The 24,778-nt window shown below is 38.2% G+C and overlaps 1 protein-coding gene across 7 annotated transcripts in view; it reads left to right on the top strand.

Moving 5' to 3' along the window:
• Nucleotides 1-2,070: 2,070 nt before the first annotated feature.
• The window catches only part of ERBB4 (erb-b2 receptor tyrosine kinase 4), a 1,035,063-nt gene continuing 1,012,355 nt past the window's right edge, over nt 2,071-24,778 (top strand). For 3 of the 7 annotated variants that reach the window (XM_074312715.1, XM_019727015.2, XM_019727016.2), the window contains exon 1: nt 2,072-3,130. In XM_074312715.1, coding sequence (XP_074168816.1) covers nt 3,049-3,130 — 82 coding nt within the window. In that variant the 5' untranslated portion in view covers nt 2,072-3,048. Of the gene's footprint in view, nt 3,131-24,778 lie in introns of all 7 variants that reach the window. The other 4 variants (XM_019727017.2, XM_019727018.2, XM_074312694.1 and 1 more) reach the window with 3 other exon arrangements.

Raw genomic sequence — 24,778 nt, 5'->3', positions numbered from 1 at the left:
AGCTCATGGCTGCTACTTTCTCACGCTTCTCGTGGGCCCACACAGGGTACTACTTTCTGTGTAAGTCTCTAGGATCTCATATTCAAATTGTTTGAGCTAGATTCTGATTGGGTAGGCCACTCACTATAGGCTACATGATGCTTTTTTTTTGGAAGGGGGTGGTAAAGCTTTCATCTCTATTTTATAGGCTGCTGGTCAGATACCCAAGTTTGGCCAGGTATCAATCATTGTTTCAATCAGTTCGAATCAGGAAAATAGGGTCAAGGCAAAACAAATTGAGAATTAGAGGCAAATCATGGGTATATCAAGTAATTTTTTTTAAATTAAAGTTTATTGGGATGACAATTGTTAGTAAAGTTAAATAGGTTTCAGGTGTATGTCAAATAATTTAATTGGTGGATACCTTGTATGAATGGGCAGTGTAGCATCCCCAAAAATATAAACTAAGGATTTTGTTTCTTTCCAATGAATGTTAACTGGAATCCCTCTTTTGCCAAGAATTATTTTAGATGTGTGGGTGAGACCAGGGTATATAGGAGAATTCCTGCCACAGAAGATCTATAAAATTGATGGGGGAGTAAAAACTATCACCACAGACACAAGTAGAAAAAAACCCCAAAATTAAGCTAAAATACACAATCTATTTTTTCACTTCTTGCAACATAATTGTTATCAGAAATGAGATGTCTTTTTTTAACACAGAAACTTAAACTTTTCCAAAAGAATGGAAATTTAAAAGCTAGTAGCTTTCATGGAAGAAAGGTGCCCGAGACTCATCATAGGAAGCAGAAGTGTATATAAGGAAAGGGGACTGAGAAGAGATTGAGTGAAAGAAAAGAAAGGGAGGGGGGCGATAAAAATAGAAAGCAAAGATAATCCGGAAGGGTAGCTTGCATGGTGCTACTGCAATCAGTACCACTCTAGTCAAGTCACCATCATCTACTCTAGGCTTAGTTTTTCCAGGCCCGAGGCTGCTTCTGGGTAAAACAGTATGTTTATCTTGTTTGACCTCCTCTCTGTGCCTGTTAACTCGCTGTGGGCCTAAGAAAGGGGAGACTTCAGGCTTCCGGATGAGGCTGCAGCTTCTTTCTGTTCTTAGCTCCATGGAAATTCTATGGGGACAATGCTATAGATAAAAGATGTGGGGGAGGAGTGGGAAGGTCTCAAAGGATGAGTGAGGAGGCAGGATGGCTTGATTTTTAAGTTCCCCTGATACTTTGTATGTATGCATTTGCTGCTTCTAGAGAAACTGAATAAGGAAAACAATTCATACATAGAATGCCTGTGCAAATAGCAAACCAATAACCTAATACTGGCATGCGATTCTGGTACAGTTTAAGAGCTGTAAACGGCAAGGGATATTTATACACTGATAGGATCCAATCCCAGGATACGCAAATTTTAGATCAAGAAAAGCCCAGGAACTCACATAGTAGCTAGCAATGACCTGGGTATTAGGGAGTGTGAATTTGCAGAGTGAGAGCATAGACAAGGCCTAAAGCTGGGTGCATTGGAGAGAGTGAGTTTAATGATTTGAGGTTGGTTCTAACCTAACATGGCTATCTTTCAGATGGAGCAGTTTAGGCTGGGGACAATTTCTAGCCCTTTAGAACCAGATCGGTAGCTATGGACTAGAATCTGCTTAATGAGAATGAACCCCAAACCAAGTTGTCCTGGGCTCCAAGTCAGGTGAAAAGACTCATGAAGCTAAAAATCAAAGGACGTAGATCTACAAATGTGGAATTTTAGTTTGACTCAGTGTTCATCAATTTAGATGGGTGGGAATGGTGGCAAGAACATATTACAGGAGATTATATTCCCCAGGATTACCTAATCTACAGAGGCTATCAATTACTGAACCAGCTTTTAAACTCCTTTCTGACTGTGGAGCAAGAGGGGGAGAGAGAAGGGTGTAGGCTTTATGCCTGAAGCAACGTTTCATGTTCTTCTATTTCTACGGAAAGTCTAGTCTGTAGATGAGCACCATGGGGTAATGAAGAAAATGGTGAATTTCTTGTTTAAAACTATATATATATATATAATTTGTTAGTATCCCTCCAGTGGTTTGTCACTCCGCGAACCAGCTGTCCCAAGCCTCTGATTCAACCTGTGGTCTCGGGTGAGCCCTTTAAATCCAGCTTCCCCCGCCCATCCAACCACGCTCCTGCTCCCTGACAGGTGTTTTCCCAACTCCTGAGGCCGACGATTTTGGGGAGTGGCTGAGCCAATAAGATTTCCCATTGGGGAGGGGGCGGGAGAAAAGGCGTGGCTAGTGGGTCATAGCGGGGGCGGGGTTTGCGCGGCTGAGCAGAGCCAGCCTGGTTGCGTGGAGGGTTCTTTTATCCGCCCCCCTTCCACCTTTTTTTTTTTTTTTTTCTCCCCCTCTCCCGGAGTCTTATTAATTCCTGTGTGAGGCTGCAGCTGGAGACCGCAGGGCGTTGGAAATGACGCTCGGAGCTTTAATTACCGCAGCCGCCGGACAAGTGTGAGGAAAGCTGACGGGGAAAAGGACTGACTGGATCGGGGGAGAAGCAAGAAGCTTTCCCCCCTCCCTTCTTCCCAATTTGGACTGGAGGTGCAAGAAAACTAAAAAGGGAGCCGAACATAATAGCCCGGCTAGAGCAAGAGGCCGGAAACCTACCGCCTCTTTGCAATCAACTTTTTTTGGAAACCTTTTCCCCCTTCCTTTTTATTGTTGCCCAACCAGTGAGAAAGAAAGTGAGGAGGGAACGAGACAGCAAAGGATCACACAGGGAAATAGCTGCACAGTCCGGCCAGGAGCTCCACGCTCGCACACTGGAGCACCCTCTCACACGCGCATACACGCACACACCCGCGTACACTCTCCCCCTCCTCCAGTCCCCGGTCCTGGACCAGCGATCGCTGCCTGGGTCGCCCGCGCTCGGAACCGGTGCACCGCGCGCGCGACGTGCCAGTCCTCTTCGCGCCCCCACGCGCGCCTGGCTGAGGGATCTCCTCCTCGTGCCCGAGAGGGGCTATGCCATTTGGACATGTAATTGTCAGCACGGGATCTGAGACTTCCAAAAAATGAAGCTAGCGACAGGACTGTGCATCTGGGTGAGCCTTTTGGTGGCGGCGGGGACCGTCCAGCCCAGCGCTTCTCAGTCAGGTGGGTCGCGGTTCCTTTTCGCGCTCCAGGTGTTGAACCTGCTGCGGTCGGCTTGGCTGTGTGGGGTTGCTCCTTCACCCCCTTCGCCCAACCTGAGATCCACTGGCTCTCTGGCGAGGTGGACCACTCCACCCAAGCCATTTCCATGGGCTCTCGGTCTCTCCTCATTCTGTCCCTAAACTTACCCTCTGTGTGTGCATATGTTTTATTTATCGTGAAAAATCACTCTGCACCCGTCTCCTTTTACTCTCTCCTTAACTCCCTTTTTTTTTTTTCTTTCTCGCGCGTTTTCTATGCGCCTGAGCGAGATTGTTTCTGATCGCGCCTGTTGTGCGGGACGTGGGAGATCGAGATCGGAGTTAGTAGAGGAGACGCTCCTCTTTGCGTCTGGGCCCCCGAGGGAAGAAGCCTGGAAGAAGCAATGGGTTGATTATGCACATTTCGCTGCTCACCGCCCGGGCAGCGAAAGGACTGGGGTCCCGGGGCGGTGCCAGCTGGGCCCTGTGTGCGGGAGGGCGGTGGAGAGTGGAGCTCCGAGAGTAGGCTTTGCACCTGTGTGTGCTGCCGGGGGCCACTGCGCCCCCCGTCGCCCGAGCATTGCCAGGTCAGACTTGACTTGAGCCCAGCCTGGGCAGCTGGAGCGGCAGGCGGGCCCGCCCTGGCCCGGGGGCCCGGGACTCGGGGCCTCCTCGCCTGGCGTCCGGGAGCTCTCGCCCCATTGGCTTGAGGGGAGCTTGCCTGCCTGCCTGACCTCTTAAAAAAAATAAAATAAAGGTTGACATACTTGAGCCGGGAGCCTGGCCTTCCCGTCGGTTGCTGTGTTTGGCTCCAGGAAGAGTTGTTTCTGCAGTTTAACTTGCTATTGGCCGGAGTCCCTCCAACTTCTGTTTACTGCCCGGCGCAGCTGCCTAGCCGAGCCTTGGTGCGAACTAACTGAACCCGAGGCCGGCGCGGCTGCGCTGGGTGCGCGGCCACTGTTTGCAGGAGAGCTTGAGCTCCAGGTACCTGGACAGGCAGAAAGGCTAAGTGACCCCCGAGAAGCAGCGCCGTGAGGCCGGCGCGCCGCGGCGGGCAGGGCTAATGACAGCACCTGCAGTGCGAGGGAGCTCAAAGTTTCTGACACTTGAGTTTCCTGGGGCTGAACGTGGGACAGGGAAGGACTGAAGAGAACCGGTGTCTGACGTGGCCAGGGGGACCTTTTGGAGAGCCGAAGAGATTTCCGGAACCATCCGGGGCTGCTCCCAGCAGTGTGGGAGGCAGCTAGAAGAGATAAATCCCCTGGGAGTGGCGATAGGGAGAGCTTTAGGCCCCGGGAGGGTGTCTTTCTGACCTCACCAAGAAAACAGCGCGCTGTAGTTTTCCCGCTCCGCCCCCGCCGCCGCCTCCCCTCCTTGCCTACTAAATAACAAGTTACAATCGTGGAGCGTTTCAAAATGACCTTCGAATGGCACAATGTGTGCCGTTTGTGCTGGTCGTTTGCACCCTCCTGATTCCTCTGAAATTCTTCATGCATACCAGGTCCGGCGCTCCAGCCACCTCCGGAATTACACCAACACGGACTTGAGATTCCAAGCGGGCTCTTAGATACATCCCTTTTTATCTCCCTCTCCACTCAGAGTCCCTTCATATTTTCCTTCAATGGGTTGATTATGCACATTGACCCATTCAAAAGCAGTGGCGACTGACGGGTAGGCTTAGTTAGCCGAGAGGAATTTCTAGGAGGCGACCTACTGAGGGCTGTCTGGTTCAGCTTCAGCCGCTGGGGGACCGGGCTCCGAGTCCGCAGCAATTTGGTATTAACTGTGTGGCTGGGGTTGAGCTATGTCGAAAAGCCCTTTTCAGAATTTCTGCAAGGAATGTAATCCAAATTAGTTCTGCAGCTGTCCTCTTCCTCGTCTCAGGCGACACCGGCTCGCGCCCTCGCTGGTCTCTTCTCGCTTCCCCCCGCGAATTGTCAGACCTACAAGTGAGCCCATTTAGAACGCGAGGATTAGCGTGCCATTGTTGTTCCCTGTGTGACTCTGTACTTGAAATTCTGGGGGCACAAAGGAGAGTCTCACTTGCTCAAAACACAAAGTGATCTAGATGAAAGGGCCGCACAAAGACAAGCTCTCGGGTGCATCCCTGGTATAATTGCAACACGCAAGCTAAGGTGATCCACTGGAAACTGTAAATAGCCCTGGGGACTCCTTTTTTTTCTTTTCTTATCCTACCCCACCCTCACCCTGCGGCACCTGGCAGGGAAAGTTCAGCTGGTTTTAATGCAGTGCTTTTATAAAACCAAGTTACTGCCTGGGATATGAGTGAAGATCTGTGTGTTTGTGTCTGTGTGTGTGTGGCTCTATGCTCCCAAGTAAATACATATTGCGTGTCTCCCGTCTCGCGGTTAGCAGTCAGTAGCAGTTTGGAGGAGTTTGTTTTGGTCCAAATGAGAAATTAAGTGCGGATAAGTAAACTAAGCTGCCAGAGGGCGACAAGATGTTGAGTGAATTGCTTTTAGATGAAACAAATTAAGGAAACGAGGGAAGACAATCTGCTTCTCGCATTATTAGACACGCTTGGAGTTCAGGGGGAAAGTGGCATATTTTTGAAATGCTAATTTCTTAAGAAGCAGAAGGAATGCACCTTATTTACTGCTCTATGTGAACAGAATAAAAATATGAGGGGGGGTGATTCTGTTGTATAGATCTAAGATAGTTCTTAAAATAATTGTAATAGGACTTATTTTTATTTTTCTTCTTTTGCTTAGATAAAAATCAGCTTTAGAGAAGGCGATTGTTTTTAGTAATTATGAAGGACTTTGCCTCATTTCCAGTGAATCATTTTATGGAGAAATATTATAGCCAAGGACCCTTTATATGGCCATTATAAAGCCTTTGCTCCCAAAAGGAGTAATTCCAAAATTTCTATCTTCCTGGTATTATTGAAAAATAATCAATATCACCTTTGTATTGAAATAAAATATATGGTAGTATTTAGTGATAGTCTTACACACCTTAGTAGACATGAGCAAGTTCAGTTCCCATTTCTTATTTGCAAGTCCTGCTTTTCATTCTATAAAACATCAGACATTTTCCTACATATTTAAGATAATATCTCCAAACTTAGGAGTTGTTTTTACATTTGAGAAGGAAAAGGTTAATAAAACTTAGTTAAGTGATGGAAGAGATGTTAAATGTATTTTAAAAAAATCCTCTTTCTTACACGTTTACTGTAAGCACAGCACACCCATGGGTGTAATGCTTCCTTTTTTTTCCTTTTAATTTTGAAATTCTTATATATGTAAAGGGGGTTTTGATAGAAGGTATTGGTTTTTCTTCAGAATGCTTCTAAATAAATTTATACCTGTTACAACTAAACTATAATATATACTGTTATGATAAAAATTGGAAGACTCTGTGTCATAATTCCTCTTTTGATTTTCTTCCCTTAAGTGAAAATGCTTTTATTTATTTTAATCATGCATGCATCAAAAGCCAAAGTTTTTTGAAAATCAAGGCACTTACTGCTTTATATATATTTTCATTTAGTCACTGGAAATGTGTTTTAATTAAGAAATTACATTAGAATATTTACCAGGGCACATGCTTCATGGAAAATTTACCTATTTTTTCCGTCTAACCTGAACACAGTAAGTTTGCATTGGCTGAATTTTAGAGTTTGAATTTATTTGAGGGAAAATCATATTTCCTGCTTAAAGTGGATTCAAATATTTAGTATTCATGAGCTTTCATCCCTTTGGTTCTTAAACAGAAGTACTATTTATCATCTGTCTTACGCATTCACCCTTTCCATTATTATAGATACTTTCTTTTTACATCTTATTATTTATTGAGTTTACACATGTGAATATATATTTTCCCCTCCACCACTAAGCATATTCTTTTTCTGTGTGTCTTTCCCAGCAACCTGCCACTCAGCCACTGCAGGAGTCCTCAGAGCCAGTTTTCATTATTTTTTTCTGATAAATCTGATATAGCTGGTTGGCTGGACAATCGCGAGCCATTCCATTGCTCAGATTTACCCCTGAAAGAAAATAAAAAGGCATCGATCTGAGATCACTAGCACATCTCAAAAGCCCTGACTCCAAAGCCAAATCATTCTACAGAGAAGTCCCCATGTCCCTTTCTCTCTCCCTCTTTTCAAACCGTCTTGACCAGGGAAGGAAGGTAGACTACTATCATTTAAAAAATGCTAGGGATGCAAGGAATTGGGCTCTTTCTAAATATTCTCTGAAGCTTGATAATTAGAGCCATTTTGAGATTAATGACTATGTAAGGTGCACATTTTAGACAATAAATTGAATTAGGGTGCCTTAGACATTGCAGTGTTTTAAAGTGGTGACATGTTTATATTATTTCAAGCCAGTTGGTAAGAAACTTTAATGTATATTAAAAATAGAAAACATTTTTGCTTTATTTTACAGTGTTCTGCTGCTACTGGATATCCATGTGTAATTTGTAAGTGCCTAATACATAAATGAAACAAATGATCAGAAAAGATGTGCTGTTACCTGCAAACTTGTTGGCCCTTGCTCTGTTTGATTTCATCTTTTTTGAAGCATACAGCTTAATAGAAATGCTAATATTACACTGAAATTAGCTTATACATGTTTAAGCCTACAGCTGTTCTACAAAAATTAATTGTCAAATATATTGCACTGTCTTTTACAATGGTGACTGAGTAGGTTATGCAGGCTAGAATTTAATCATATTGTAAACTTCTGTCCAGGTAATATCATTTTAGAAATATTCTATGTTACATTTGACCATATGGAACCAAATTGCATCTTTTATCTAATACTCATTTCCTAATTATATAAATATTGGGCACTTGGAGTAAAACCTTATATTTCATGCTTTCTAATACAGCTATTGATTGGGGTTTAGTTTACAATGACATTAATCCCTTAATTTTCCTTCTTTTTTAAATGGAAAGATCCTGAATTAATGCTGCCTGAAATTTTAGCTCTTCTGCATAATTTGAAGGAGATTTTAACTGGTTATGTGGTTATGTGTGAAATAGGACCTAGCCAGGTGGTTTAAATCAGGATTTTGACATTGTAGGGACAGTTCCTCCATTTTCTTCCTGATATTTTGAGCAGCTCATTCCATGTCTTTGCTACCTAGCATGTGTGCCCTGGGGGGGCGGGGGGGGGGCACATGCATGTAGCATACTCTGTTTCTCCACTGTATAGCAGTTTTCTGAAAAATGTCTTAAAGTCTCCTGTGATATTGAGGTACATTCTAGTAACAAGTTAATTGACATATTTAAACATGCACACGTATTTTAATAAACATAATGTAAATTTTCTAGATGATCTGTTACAGGAGCATCTGTCTAAATGAAATAAAGAGGTTATTAACTTTAAAACGTTTGTATTTGAAGGCCGTTTCCCTAAAGTATTACTTTTCAGAACTGCTCTATGTTTTCTTTAGATTTCGTTGTATAAGATTTTTTTTCTCCTTTTCTGAGTTGTTGATAATTCTAACATGTTTATGAAAGAAATCGACCTATTTTCCGATGCTTTAATCAAAGCTTAAAGCTACTTTCTTGGTTGTATATTTGACCCTTAAACTAGTGCTTTCTGTGTGTACTAAGTTTTCAAGAGGAAAGGAAACTGCCTCACTTTTGCGACACAGAGGTGAAATACTTGGATATTTTTGGGCCTAATTATAAAGTGCTTTTTTTGAAGATGTGGTAATTATTTTACAGTTATTTTCATTTTGAATGTAAGTGATTGCTCTGTAGGCTTGCTCCTTGGCACAACTCCAGGGGGCAGCAGCCACACAGAATTTAATGGGAATGGTGCGTTCCTGAGCTGTGGATAGTGCAGGGGTTGCCCTGCTGTTATGTGATGCTATGGAATGAAGAACTAGAATCAAAGGAGAATTGTGGTCATACAATCATCTTCTATGTAATCTTTGGTTAGACTTCTTGTTACGTGTCTCTGTTTCCTCATTTCTATTAATGTAGCTAAAAGTGATATCGAAACAATTACCATGATTTTTCAAAATGATTTACTTAGACAGAAAAAGGATGTTTAGACTTTTTAGAAAAATAAATCCATTGTTTTTCAATTATTTTTATAAGTGGGTCTCTTTTTGATTTTGAAGTGAATTCATGTGTGTAACCCTGGTATCTAAAACAGGTGAAAGGGAAGAAGAGAGCTGCTTTTGTTAAAGCTGCAGTGAGAAGCTGACTTTGTGTCCCCTGACTGTAGCTGTCTCCCACTTTCCTTCCACTCTTTCTTCCACTCTGCTGTGCTGGCTTCACAGAAATCGAGCACTATTTTGGAACCACTGACCCAGTCTTAGCCTCTCATTTTTGAGTGAGGAGACTGGGAGCACAGAGCAGTTAGGTGATATAAGTTCATTGGTAGCTCCTGACACCAATATCATTTCCACGAACACACAGAGAAGTACTTGAAAAGTTACAGACACTTAAACAAAAAAGAGTAAATAATCTCACGATCCACCCTTGTTATCGCAAATGGCATTATTTCATCTTTTCTTTTGGGCATATAATATTCATGCGAAGTGAAATAAGTCAGACAGAAAGTTCGAGAACCATATGATTTCACTTATATGTGGGCTATAAAACTGAAAGCAACAAACGAACAAGACAGACGAAGAAAAAAACAAAAACTCATAGGCACAGACAACAATTTAGTGGTTACCAGAGGATAAGCGGGGAGGAGGGTGGTAGAAGAGGGTGAACGGGATCAAATATATGGTGATGGAAGGAAAACTGACTCTGGAAGGAGAATATTTCTATATTCATGTGAAACCTATATAATATTACTAACCAATGTCACCCCGATAGATTTAATAAAAAAATAAATACAAGGTTATGTTGTTTTAAAAGATAATTGCAAAATTGAAATTAAAACAAACGGGTTGGAACCATGGGCCTAATTATCAGACTGTGAAGTTCTTTTCAAGGGGAAGACTGGGATTATCAGCATCTCTAATTTATATTTAGGAAGTAATCATTGATTGCATTTATAATTTCCAGCACATTAGGATTAAAGACATAAAGCAACTTTGTTAAGACATAGTTCTGTAAGAGGATCTGTTTACTTGGCAAGGCCTGTTCTGGACATAGAATTTTGATCCTAAAAGTCATATAAGAGTTGCCTATACTACTTTCTGTGCATAATAGCACCTTCAAGAGTTTATTTTATGTAAGGCATTATAAAGGTGACCAATACATAAAGAATGGTTTTTTCTCCATTCTGCATTAAGTTCCATGCATGTGTACATAAAATTATAAAGGACAAGCTGAGTTTCTCATCACCAATTAGTTGTTCAGGATCCTTTACCAGCAAACCCGTGGGAATACTTCAGATTCGTCCATGCCAATCCTTGGACCCAAGGTAATTTATGTTTTACACTGTCTTTGTTGGGTCCTTGTTTTTCTTTAAGTCCCTGCTAAGATGACAGTTGTATTCTTTGCACAAGTGCGTAAGCTAAGCTTTAAATACTAAGATTTCATAAAATTATTTCCATGGCACATTTGACTCCCTTTAGTTGGCTTCTGCAAGACGCTGCCACTGGGCCTTGTGAGTTTGCAATGTTGTTGATTTAACCTTAACTCTCTCCAGTTGTCACTGACTTCCCTCAAGCACCAGAGCTTTTTCGAACATGATCAGCATTCTCATGGGCCATAGTGACAGAAGTTGAGTTTGATACTTGTTTTGGCAGGAAGAGTCACTTCCCTGTTAGGCATTTGAGATGAAGATGGACCCCCGTGAAACATTACTATAGATACCATGAAACTTCCCATGCAGCATTATTAAACCTCTCCATTGAGAAGTAGAGGTAAGTCAGTATCATTATTGTGAAGCATATTATTTCCAACATTGTAAGGATTACTGAAGCATACTAAGCACCAATGAGAATATGGAAGATTCAGTTTCTGAATCCAGAGTGAAAGTAATAGGATTCAAGGTTGTATGAACACGCACACACACACACACACACACACACACACACCAAAAAATATGGTGAATGTTTAAATTTAAAAAATTATTACAGTAAAAGACACATTGCCATTAATCCTCCTCAAAATACTCCCCTTTTGCTTTGAGCACACTTGTCCCATCGTTCCTACCACTTTCTGAAGCAGTTCTGGAAGTCGTTTTGTGAGTGTCTTCAGTTACGCTGTCGTGGCTGCCTCGATGTCCTGAATCGATTCAAAATGTTTACCTTTCATGGTTATTTTGACTTTGGGGAAGAGCCAGAAGTCACATGGTGCCAGATGTGGTGAATAAGGTGGATGAGGACACACCATAATGCTTTTATTTGACAGAAATTGCCGTACCAGAAGCGATGTGTGACTAGGAGCGTTGCTATGATCGAGGATGGTTTAACGGCACAGTTTAAAACGCACCTTTTCTCAACGATAGCTCACACCCGACTGACTGCACTGAACAAGTTGAAACTTGTCACACACTGTTAGTAAGGTTCAATGTGCTGCTTCCCTTATTGAAATCCCTGCCTTTCCGTTGGATGGCACTCGGCAGCAGCATTCACCCTTTTTTTCATTACACCTTACACATATACTATATACATATATGTATATATATTAGATGTATATGTACACACACACACACACACACACATATGTGTGTTTGGAACATAGTCTAAAGGGGTTTAAAGAGAAGAAAATGGTGCAATAAACATTTGATTATTTTCCCAAAAGATCAGTCTTGTAAATGACCAGTTTCACCTATTATAGTTTAACTATTCTTTTGACATTTACTTATATCTGGTTCCATATACATCTGGTATAGGTCGACATTCAGGTTTTAAGCTTTTAGGATACAAGTGGGGATGGCTTTCAAAAGATGCATCTGCTGGTCTCCTGTAGTCTGCTGAGGATATCTCATGGCTGGTTAGAGCTGAAAACAATGACAGCAAGTTGTCCAGGTTCTGTGACTATATCTCATATAGTTATAGCTTGACTAATAAGTTGTGCAAGCCTATATTTCAGGATGGGTCCCACCACTAGCAGGGGATGCCCAATTAAGGTCATGGATGACAGTGACTATTTTGCTTTAGGTGAACCCTCCTTTTACTAAAATCTTTCTTGTCATCATTTCCTCTTTTTCCCTGTAGGCTTAGAGAATATGAATTTCTTTCTATAGGAACCTATGAAAACCAAACAAAAATAAAACAATAATATTTCTTTTAGACATACACTTTTATTTTTAGGAGTTCCTTTTGTCTGGTCATTTTCTCTAGTTAGAGCAGTTAAACAAGATTTTTTTAAAATAAATTTTATCACCTGGCTTATTAAAACCTATTCTCTACCATTTTTATTGACCTCAACTAGTCCTTAAAAACCTTGGAGCAGGGCTATTGCAAGATCCTATTTACTGGTCCCCTGTTTCGATGTACTCTTAACCTGCAGGACTTCCCTCTTGTCATCGACTGATGATCATTTCTAATATAATACTTTTATCATCCCAGTTTCTGTTCCTAAGCTTTCAATAGATTCCCACTGTCAAGTTCAAAGCCTCCAAAAATAGTCTTTGTTTACTTTTTACTCAAGTCTTAAGAGTTTCTTATGGTGTATTCTAAGAACCAGGCTGACCATGATTGTGTCTTGCTGGATGTCTCTGCCTTTGCGGACCTCTTCCCCTGGGATTCATGGTTTCCTTGGAGCCTTTGGCTGCCCCAACTGTTGAAACTTTTCAGTTCTACATTTAATCATACCTCTTCATTCCATCTTCCTTCCCTGACTACCCTAGACTATAAATTATCTATACCATTTCCTGGGAGAGCAAGAGTTTTTATCCCCTGCAGAGATTAATGTGGTGCCACACACATACTAAGCTCTTCAAAAATATATAATTTTTTTAAATAAAAGAATCCCATAATTTGCTGAAACAGTTTTAAACTCATTCACAGATGGTTATTATTTGTAATTAAACCATATAGTGCACAAAGTAAGCTGTTCTAAAAACATAGATATAGAATTCTTAATTATAGATATTAGACATGTTTACCCTGGGAATTTCTTTAGTTGCTTTCTCAAGCTTCCTAGGGTATTTCTTTCAATGGAGTATTTCCAAGAGTGTATCATTTGCCCCCATTCCCATTTTTAGAGCCTGCTCATAATATGGTTACGAAGTATTTCTGTTGATTTTATTTTTGGTGAGTTAAATATATGTGAATGCCATTCTTAAATGTGTAAGTGTTTTGTAGTCCACTATTTTTATGTGTCCATTACATTGCGGTGTCCTATCTCCTGCTTTTATTTTTTTTTTACTTAAATTTATTGGGGTAACTTTGGTTAATAATACCATATAAGTTTCAGATGTTCATCTTTAAATACATCATCTTTATATGCCATTATGTGTTTACCACCCAATCAGTTTAAGCAATAAGCATTTACTGACCCCTTATTGTAGTTCAAGGTCATGTTAGGAACTGGGGAGGACCTATCAGAAACTCAAGATGCCAACTTTCCCCTTTCATTTAAAGATTGACAGACAAGACCAGTAAAACACAATACAAAAAATATGTCACTAAGTGATTTCCCAAACTCTTAGGAAGGAATATTTGCCTCCAGAGGAATACTAATAAGCATTTTATGAAAAAGGGGTTCCCAACAGAGTGTGGCGTATTCTATTCCTAGATATATGTGGTAATACAACTTTGTTATAACTAACATGTCTCAGTATGTAAAAATAGACACTAGACATATGCTTAAAATTTCAAAAGAATCCTACAAAGGAAGCACTTGCAGCATAACTGAACTGAGAGGTGCCTGGGATTCTCTTAGCTGCTCTCTTAGATGATTCACTCTGCATTCTGAAAATTGGTGAAATGATTATAGTATTTATCGAGTCAGATTCTACCAGTGAAAATGGTCTTCCAGACATTTCTTCTCAGCTTACCAGATTCTGAGAAACTGTCTACCTTTCTAGGTCACTGTGGTGCCCTAATTGTACCTTAATTTATAACGGCCTGAAAGAGTTAATACAACTTTCAAACTTTCCTAACAGTCTGCGGAGTAATCTGTTAATGAGAGAATTGGGCAATGGGGATATTTACACCTCTGTCTGAAATTCATTTAGAACTTTTCCTGATTGTTTTTCCTTGGCAAAGACCTGAGAAGAAAGTTTGAGTCAGGGATTGTTGTTCCTTCTTTGTAGATGAGGAAATAGAGATATGAAGAAGCAGTATGTAAGGGCAAAGCCCGTCCGGTGCATCAGTCTTGTACAAATTGCTTGTCTGTCCTATCCTGAGAGCCAGCTGGTTCTGCTTTCTGCTGCTCAGCCTCTTGCACGCCTCTCCCAGTGACAGAAGCTAGTGATGCCTCTTGAAGCTGTGGATCCTCCACTCTACCTGCCCCACTGTGCAAGAAAGGGATGGAAGGCTAAATACACCAAATCCTTTTTCTACCTTTAGGTCAGCAGCAATTTTTACTTTCCTGGTAGCCACATGAAGAAACTTGGCCAATATATTTGTCCTTCAGGGCGTCCTCCTTTAGGTTACTATGTATGTCTCCTCCTCCAATATATTCTCCAGAGTTCTTTCTTTGTACAGTGTATGTAAAGGAAAGAATCACAGAAACCTTGTCTTTTTGGAAAAAAAACTTCAAAGCAGAGACATATACAAGTTTTTGAGACATGCATTTTTAAAAAACAGTTAAATCGCTTTTTCTACTACATGTAGTTAATGTCCACTATTACTATAGAAGAGTGCATTATTGAGAGAAAAATTTGTGATATATAGTAAAATTACACTGTAAAGCACTTCAGTATTTCTTTGGAGGAAATAATGTACTATATGGAGATAATTTTCAGAGTTTTCTCTCTAAGTATGAACATGCCTAATCTTGACATGTTTTTAAAAATGGGTCATAGAATACTGTCTCTTATGCAGTTGTATAGTTTATAACGGTTGGGTGTGATTTAAAGGAATCTTACTAATTTGGGTATATGAAAGCTGTGTTACTAAAGCCTTTCCCCTTGAAATATAACTCATTTAAGTTTTGATGATTTGTTATTTAGCACAGATAAAAATCTATCTTTGACTTTTACCATATGGCTAAGTTAAATGTGACCATTTTGGTGATAATAAACGTTATCACTAGCTGTGAAAGAAACAATGCATCTAAATTAACATCAGTACTCAGATAACTCACATACTTAGTATTTTAACTAATATAGTCACACATTTAAATAATAATAAAAGGGTACGTATTTCAAGTCATACTTTTACTATGTAAAAATATCAGCTAAAGATTTAATAATATTTCCCAGTTGTTTTAAATTCAAATTTAGCAGACCATTGTCCCTGGTGATGTATCTAAACCTCCAAAAGTGTACTTGGAATTAATGGAAACTAAGTGATTGGTATTCAGATATAATTCTTTAGTGGCTTTTTTCTTTTCTTTTTTTTTTTAAGTACAGGATGAAATTGAAAGTATATAAAGCTTGGAGATAAATTGAAATAGACAAAATATTTTATGCAACTGTTGGTGAAAGGGACATTTATTATTTTTTCTGCACTTTATTGCCTGTGGCCAGAATTAGCACACCATGAGCCAGAGAAAGAGATAAGACAAACAGAATGGCACGTAGCTAATTTTGTTTAGTAAATTTAGATCTGATGCATGTTATTTCACTCCTACAAACTGACTCAGTCACTCTTTGAAAGGTACAGATGAAGTTTGTCTCCCACAGTTTAACAGCTTTCACTCAATATTTATAGGCTATATAAAAATAAATTTCTGTAAGTACCATATTTCTCACTGGCAGGATGAGCACTGTGAAGGTAGATTTATTAATGAGAAAAAAAGGAAAAACAACATTTCAATTATTCCAGGTCTGCAGAAAATAAAATATGTCAAAACATCAAAAATATCTTTCTTTCAAGGACACAGATAGTGAGCTTTTGGTATTCAAGGATTTTTGACTACTTGTGAATGAATCAGAAGTCCCATTATGTTATGGTAATTTTGTGATTTGAATCTGGTATACAGTTAGATTCATATTCTGGAACTAGTCATTTATTTGCTGTATAAGCCAACAGGATGTAATCCACTACAATGATCAGGAAGTGGCTATAAACCAAAACAAACCAAAAACACAGCCCTTGGTCTTTGTAAAAAAGAGACATCCTTCAAGAGAAATTTTAGAGATATTTCTAAATGAGGGTAATTTATATGGAAAAGCATTCACAGAACATGTAACACTTAATGGAAATGTGATTCTAGAAAAAGCCAGGAATGTGTACAATATTATCCATATTTGGGAATATCTCAAGGAGCATCACTAAAAAGTAATTTCCAGCATAGTGAATTGTAAGGTATCTGAAAAGTTATGGCATTATTTATATATCTGCTAGAGCTTTGTCATGGCTCAAGACTACATTCTCCATAATCAAGCTCACTATAGAGAATAATTCTCATATTCATGAATTGTTCATCTCATCATATTTCCAGTGGTTATTTCAAGGTTAATTTTTTTCAGACAGCATCTCTCTTGATTAAAGTCTGTAGTAATTGTATATGTGCTGATATAGCACATGAAGGTTTTAAACTAAAGACATCTTTGATTTTATACAAAGTCAATAGCAAATGCTTTTTCAATGCTTCTTACCTGCTGAAATATATGAAAAAATAACTTTAATGTTTATTTTTGATTTATATTAAGAATGTGCAGACTTATGTTTGGTATTTTCAAAATCCTATAAACCCTTGTGTATGAGTAACAAAGTATTTTCTATACCAGGACTAATATTAAAGTCCTATGTTTCTTACAATTTTATTGATTGTTAAAATATTGAAATACATTTTTATCTGATTGGCTTTCTCAGATCGCTTCCCAGAACTTCTTCCTTAGACTTTCGCAGAACAAACAACTAAAGAATTAATACCTGGCATAGTAATGGACCTTCAGGTCTCTGCTTTGCATATGTTATGATCCAGTCTGATGTACCTTTTGCCATTATAGTCACCGAATATTTTGAATGTTATGCTTACACATAATAAAATCTTTACCATATTTTAGAGTAATAGGAATAGGGATAGTATCATACTAACTTTGCCACAATTCAGTATTAGCCAGTTTGAAGAAAGCATGTTTCTACATTGTGTATCACAATATAGGTGCTTTTTTATTTGACTTGAGGTTTGAAAAGAAACACTTTGAAAATGATCAAATGTCTAGCCCACCGATTGAATTAGCCTAGAAGAGAAATCACATGAATGAGGCAGGCCAAAGGACTTAAATAAAGCCAATGCTATGAATTTTCCTGAAAGTGGGTGCAGATACTGGTGTGTCACATGTGTCTATTTATTGGGCTACTGAAGAATCACAATTTAAATTTGTGTGTTAATAACTATGTTACATGCTTATCTTTTAATCAGAATGAAGAGTTATCTGGCAAGGTGTCAGCTGTCCCACATGTGTGTATTAAGTCACTTAAGACATGCGCCTATCCTTTGAGAGCACCACACATAACTTTCCATTTGTGATAAGAAGAAAACGTCTGATTTAAAACTTTTTTTATGCAATTAAAATGTAATATTGCGATAGAAGTTATGAGTATCAGCATAATTATGATACGCTTGCTAACTTAGATTTGGACATGTGATTTATTTATTTATTCATTTGCTTATTTATTTATTTATTTTTTTGCAAAGAAAACTATATTGCAACGGAGTAATGGAGTACCATTGCATTTGAAGAATGATTAAGGAAAGGAGATGCCAAGAATGAAAAAGAGGAGGCTTGGAAAGAGGACATGATAACTATCTTCAAAAGTTAAAGGGCGGTTACATACGAGAGGGATTAGCACTGTTCTGTGTAGCCTTGGAGAACAGAAACATTAACAGCTGTTTGGAATTGTAAGGCATCAGGTTTCGCTTGAACACCATCAAGGAGTTTCTCACAGTTAGAGCTTTCCAAAGTTGGACTGGTCTGTCCTGGGAGGTAACAAGTGCCTTCATGCGTGATGTGGTAGGCTGTGATCTAATGTCTCCGATGATGATAAGGAATGAATGAGGCAGCTGAAGAACAACTGGTCAGTGAGGTTGGGGATGGGTATTGGGATCTATGACTTCTGAGGGTCCTTCCCACCCGGGGAGTCTGTCACAAGCACACCATGCCCAAATATCCTCTCCTGGACTCCAGGGAAACAGAGGCAATGGAATGCAAACCCCATGTCTCTGTGGCTAGGATTCCCACCCAAGTGCTTTTCACCATCGTACCTTCTTTTCATAGATCAGTGGACTTGTGAAGAGTCTTTTAAAGATTGTTTTCCTTAAATATAAAATATTTTATTCTTATTTTTTTTTCTCAACAGTGTTTATATTAGACATTCATACCTCTAGTCCAATATACTATCACACATAAGTCATTCTCAATTAAAAAAACAACAAAAAAACAACAGACAACATAGAATCAAAGTATACCAGCTTAAAGAATATTTCCTTGTACTCCTGGGTTATCCCAGCAGGTATTTATAAAAACTGGGTCTAACTCAACCAGAGGGAGATATATATATATGCAGGTGGGGACATAGAGCACAACATTAGAAGTCGGGGTGGAGGGTAATTGTAGTGAGTGGAGGGTAATTGTTGAGAAATAGTGAAAGTGCTTCCCTAAAAGGACTGAAATTCAAAAGGAGACAAACAGACGAAGGCGCATATTATGCCTCACTTTGTTACAAATAAAGTGGCTCTTTATTAGTTAGCTTTGGAAATATTATATTTTACTTCAAGGCCTTTGCCATTTCAATGTCTTTTACTACCTCTGTTAGATATACCCTGTAAGAACACCCAAATGACAATGTTCTGCTTTTTTTCTTTTGTGGCCATTTTATCATTATTGTAGGTTCTCCTGGTATGAAAACTGCATTTCTGTCGTGTATCCTTTCTGCCTTAAGTCCTTCTGATTTACCCCTTCTCACTGTCTTCAGTCTATTATCCATCTTAATGCCTCTTCTACACCAACCATTGTGACTATTATGCTGGTACTTTTATGCATTGCTGCCTGTGTTCCCTAAAACCTGAATGGTAGCTGATATTAATGACATTTTATAGCTAAAGAAACTGAGACTCAGAAGTACATAATTGGCCAAGATCACAGAGCCCATTTTGCAGTGAGGCAATATTCTAATAATTCACTTGGCTATTTTGGGGTATAGTTTAGACTTCAATTTGGGTATCTATCTTTAAAGGGACACTGAGTAAAGACAACCCACTTAGCAACAACAGAAAGTTCTCAAGCTTCTACCTATGCTGGGTCTTCTTCACACCCTTTTGTCTAATTTCTGGATGCCTTTCCCTGCCTCACTTCTGTGTAGATTATTCGGAGCCCTTACTTCTTTGCCTTCCTGTCGCTGCTGCCATCTGAGCATCTTTACTTAGATATACGTATGACTACATACCACCGTGTCTCCAACTCACTCTGTTCAATATTTTACTCTTTTCACAACTTAATGTGCTTTTCTTATCTTCATTGGTATACCTTCCTATGAAAACACAAATTAACTCTTTCTTTGGGAAAAAGCCAAGAAATGATAATATCTAGCATTCGTTAAAGGCCTACTGTGTCAGGAAGCACGCTAAGGACACTGAGATACAATATCTCACCTATTCTTCACAGCATGGACACATTTTACAGACAGGGAAACAAAGTCTAGAGAGATCACATGGCTTACCAAATGGCACACACCTATGCAGGGGGCAAATCAGTGATGTCCAATGTCCTAACTATTAATTTCACTTGGTACAAATATCAGTATTTTACACTTGAAAATAAACTAAAACGTCTAAGAATGGTATTGACAATATAGATTAGTTTAGTAACTATTTTAGGCCATTAATGATTTTTTTTGATGTCCATAATAGTTATTAATAACCAGGTGTATTTGTTAATATGCCAAACTTGGAAATAATATAAAGAATATTATCAGTAAATGCTAGTTTTCTATTGTTACATTACAATTTCATTACACTTATAATACTTCAAATAGGGTAACCACTTTAGTCACTTTTTAAAATTGATAATATTAAGTAAAATATTGCAGAGTTGAAGTAGAGGTTAAATAGAGGGACTTAAGAATTAAATGGCCCAATTTTGACTCCTAACCATGTAAAAATGGACTAATTACTTAATCATTTTAAGATTCAATTTTCTCATCTAAAATGGGGATCTAATACTAAGAACTTCATAGTTGTGAGGATTAAACAAATGCTTGATAAATATTAATTACGTTATATATACTATAGTATTAGTAGTAGCATGATAGCTAAGGCAGTTAAAAGCAAAAAAAAAAAAAAGAAACATCTTAAATTTAAAGTTCCAAAATGTTAAATGTGAGAAGACCATGGACTTTATTTTTTTCATAATTTGAATTTAAGTTCTGTGTTCTATGTTTATAAACAGATGATGGAATATTGGTTTATAGAATCACTGACTATGAGGTCTGGCATGAGTACTGTAACTCGGCTATTTAAGGAAGAATTCGGCTGTCTCTGAGGGGCAGTTTTCTCAAATCATTTTTCCTTCGTATTCTGTTTTTATAGTTTTGGTATTAAAAAAAAAAAAAAAAGAGCTTAGAGAGACAGTTGTGTTCCAAAGATTTATGTTTACCTGGCAAACTCAAATCCTCTGTCCTTTTATCCTTATTGTTTTTTAAAGTGCCTTGAAGAGAAAATGGTTTTTAATCAAATTCATGAGATAACTTTTTATGTTACGTTTTATAGGCATTTAAACTTTTCAAGATAGAGAGCAACTAATATAATGTATGACTGAATATATTTTTTGGAAAAACTTTCTGCATCCTCGAGCAGAATCTTGAAGATCTATACACAAATACTGAACAGATTTTGCCACATGGATGATAATCTGAAAATTCTTGTGTTTATTAAATGCTTGCCCTGTATCATGGTTTTTACACATTTATTTAGATAATTAAGGAATCAGTAAAGACTACGCATGTCATCATAAAGTTGTTAATTTTCAAAACTATGCCAGTAGTGCTCACTCACTGATTAACATTGGAACACCTGTAAGCCTTGCATGCTTAGAAACAATATAATGGAAAGGACAATTTTTGCTTTTTAAAGTTAACTGCTCGCTTTCTTGCAACAACCTCAAACTTCCTACAGCCAGTGAGTTAGATTAAGAAAATAGTTATTTCTTCAATGTACCAATCTGGAAACTTTCAAGGATGCTATCAATTGCCCACTTTGGCAAATAAAATAAGTAAATAAAATTTTTAATGATTAGGCTGTTATCTTTAAACTGAGAGGTAGGTAGAAATTTACTTCACAAGCTCCCTCACATGTCATCTTGTTTTGCTGACAGGTGGTGCGTCAGAATAATATGGGAAGTGGGGATGTCTGGTTAGGTTTCTTTCAGAGTTTCTGGGAAAAAACTATAAATTGTACCCTGGAAATAAAGATCTTGTAATGTAGCAGTTGAATTACTAAAATTTTCAGATGTGAGGATAGTAACTTAACAAAATAATTGTCACATGCCAACATCTTTTTAAATTTTAAATCTATTTTTCAGCTACAGGTGTTGACTTTGCGATCAAGATTTCATGTGACTACAATAATAGTTTTTAACTTGAATGCAAATCAATAAACAGGAATATTAAGCTATAATCCAAATCCATACAACTGATAATTGTCCATTGATTTTGTTATTATTTATCATTAATACGAAATTGTCTTTAACCTATGGTTAATCACAAATTTTGAGGACACAAGGGTTACCTGCATATTTGAATACAGAGACATTTAAAAATATATTTATCAAATTAAGATGGCCTGATATATTTTAAATAAAGATTCCATGTGCAGATTAGACTTTCATGAATGCATTCTACAAATGATAATAGTTGTTACTATGGTAACCTTTAACCAGGTACTTGGTGGTGTAATTTGAATTAGTCCTATTCTACAATGAGGGTGGTGAGGTAATGGAAATGAGAGTCATTAACATTCAAGATTTGAGTTTAAAGAAAGACAATATACTAAGTTTATGAGAGAAGCAGAGATATTGAATAGGGTAAATTACACTGCTAGAGATGAAATGACCACCACATAACTTTCAGCCAGTCTCTCCTGCCTTTATTTCACTCCATGCTGGCTTTTGTTTTAGATCCCGTTGTTCTCCACCCCTGAGTGGTTCTAATTGCATCCATGAATCAGGAACCAACTCATTCTATTCTTACAAAGCAGTTTTAATCTTTCACTGCCAGTCAATATCCTACTTAAAAACCAGTCTAGAGAGTGCCTTTCCCATTAGAAAAGGGCAGTCAGTTTCTATCGGTTTTGGTGCTAATTTTGACTTTAAAGTACTATGGTATTTGTTAGGTTCCGTGTTTCTATGAATTAATACCCTGCCCCCACCCTTACCACCAAAAATCCAAGCAATTTTCCTCTTTCCTGCTTGTACATTTGTAGGAGTTTGCCATGATTCTAATTGTGTCACTCATTTCTTCAGCAGTGATTTGATATACAGTCTTAATCTGTGCGTAGCACATTGGCTTTTTAACTTTTGTTTTATTTCAAATGGTTTTGCACCCTTATTAAGGTTTTGCAAATGTACTAAAGTGGATTGTCTGTGGAAATATCTTCCTTAAGTGAATACAGCTTAAAAGCAGAAAATTATTGATTTTTAAAATGAATTATTTCCGTCAGATTTTAGTGAGGCCGATTTCCAATAGCCATTTTATTTACCCGTTATCATTTCTTGCAGTAGCTTTAATATCACCAAGGCCACTATCACTATCAATATATTCCCGAAAAAGATGATAATTTGTAATTTTTCTAAAAGAGATTTGGGAAGTTGTGTGTATTAGATCAAATTTTGGTATATCACATAAAACTAAAAATCATAGTTTAAATCATAATTCTTATGTTTCTAATATTGATAAGATTTTAAATTATTCCAAATAAGTATCATTTACAGAACTTTAAAAATCAGGGATGAATTATCTATACTACATACTTGTATATTGCTAAGAAGAAAGTTAGCAAGCTTCTCTAAATTTATTTGCACCTTGAGAACTAAAGTTTAGAAAAGCCGTTTAGATTTTATAGGTTTTCCATTCTTCTTCACTGAAAATCTTGATTGAGAACACCAGGGCATATGATTCCGGGAACACACAAGAATGGCAGGACTGGTAGTCCCAAATAACTATTTCAGAGGAGGTTAGAAACAGCTGTCCCTTTGGACTGTGATCCCTATTTGGAATAGTCCCAGGACTTGTGAAAGAAATCTTCTCTAGGATTATTGCCTGACATGCAACTATTCATGTCCTGAGACCTTACATTTACCCCCCTCCCACACACACACACACCCACACATACACACATACCTATCCCCTACTTCCTCCCAGCTCACTGTTTCTCCTGCAGGAGTTAGGTGTGCAGTTAGAGCTGGGCTAGCAGCATAGTGGTTATTCCTTTGTGACAGTTCTCCCTCCCATGCCTAAACTTGAACTATGAGCGAGTTCATCGAACAACTTGAGCTCTCGATTCTGTTTAGAAACTATTAAGTAAACGTGGATTGCCAAAGTTGTCCTTCATAATGAGGATCAAAATTGTACCTAGCAGGGCCTTGTAGTACCACAAAATGTTTAGTTTTACACAAATATTTAGATTCTTAATGGTTTCATGCATCGCTGCAATTCTCTTAGAGCATTTTGTTATGCTTTGTAGTTTTTACAAGTATGCAAATGTTGAAGTATATTTAATAGCCCTGACACTATTAAATGTCCAGTTATTTCCCAAGATTTTTTGGTAGGTCTTGGAAAATTCTGAGATGAAATTATGTAATTTGTAATTGGGAAAAAAACAACCAAAAACATTTGTTTGAATTTGAATTATAATCACCAATTAAGAAAAAGTAATTCGTGTCATATCTATGACTGAAATCAGACAGTGCTTAGAACTACGTCTTCTAAGATGATTTTTCTAGGGATGGACTCTCTCTGTCCCTAGAAAACTGCAAACTGAGATGTACTTATCTAGAAAATAAATTATTTATCAATTAATTTATTAGTGTATTAGACTGATTTGTGGTCAAAATAGGTCTGTGATAGCGTTACCAGAAACTATGCATTAAATATATATAATGTGTATATCTCATAGTTGAGAACAATTAAAACTACGTAGATATTCTCAGTTAGTGATAACACACTTTGACGTTTTCTAAGTTTTGTTCTTACTGGAATAGAGTATTTCACAGGTTGAAAATTGAAATGGGTCCACAATGTAGGATTGTGTTATGTTTTCTTTAATACAGTGTGCAGTGTTTAAATTCTTATAATAACAGGGTTGCTCAGTTTTCCAGCAGGAGGCCCCTCAAAGCAAGATGATGCCTCTCGCTTGGCAGATTTCTGTATAAATAAATAACACTCTGCACATTCCTTTCAAATACCCAAGTAAGTGAGATAATGCTATATAACTTTATTTTATTAAAAAAAAAAAAGCTGTATTATGTCAGTGACCTGTAGTAAATAGCACTGCAAGCAGAAGTGACAGCCTCATTCACCTTGCACCCATGCAGAAATAACTGAGCTCTATTTCCATGGCTGGAGAGAGAAGAAGAAAGAAGAGAATGAAAGAAAAGAATCGACTTTGGATTGCAGTCACTCTCAT

This window comes from Rhinolophus sinicus, linkage group LG01 (assembly GCF_036562045.2).
Source record: "Rhinolophus sinicus isolate RSC01 linkage group LG01, ASM3656204v1, whole genome shotgun sequence".
NCBI classification, from domain to species: domain Eukaryota; kingdom Metazoa; phylum Chordata; class Mammalia; order Chiroptera; family Rhinolophidae; genus Rhinolophus; species Rhinolophus sinicus.
This window is presented reverse-complemented; position numbering and strand designations above follow the sequence as displayed.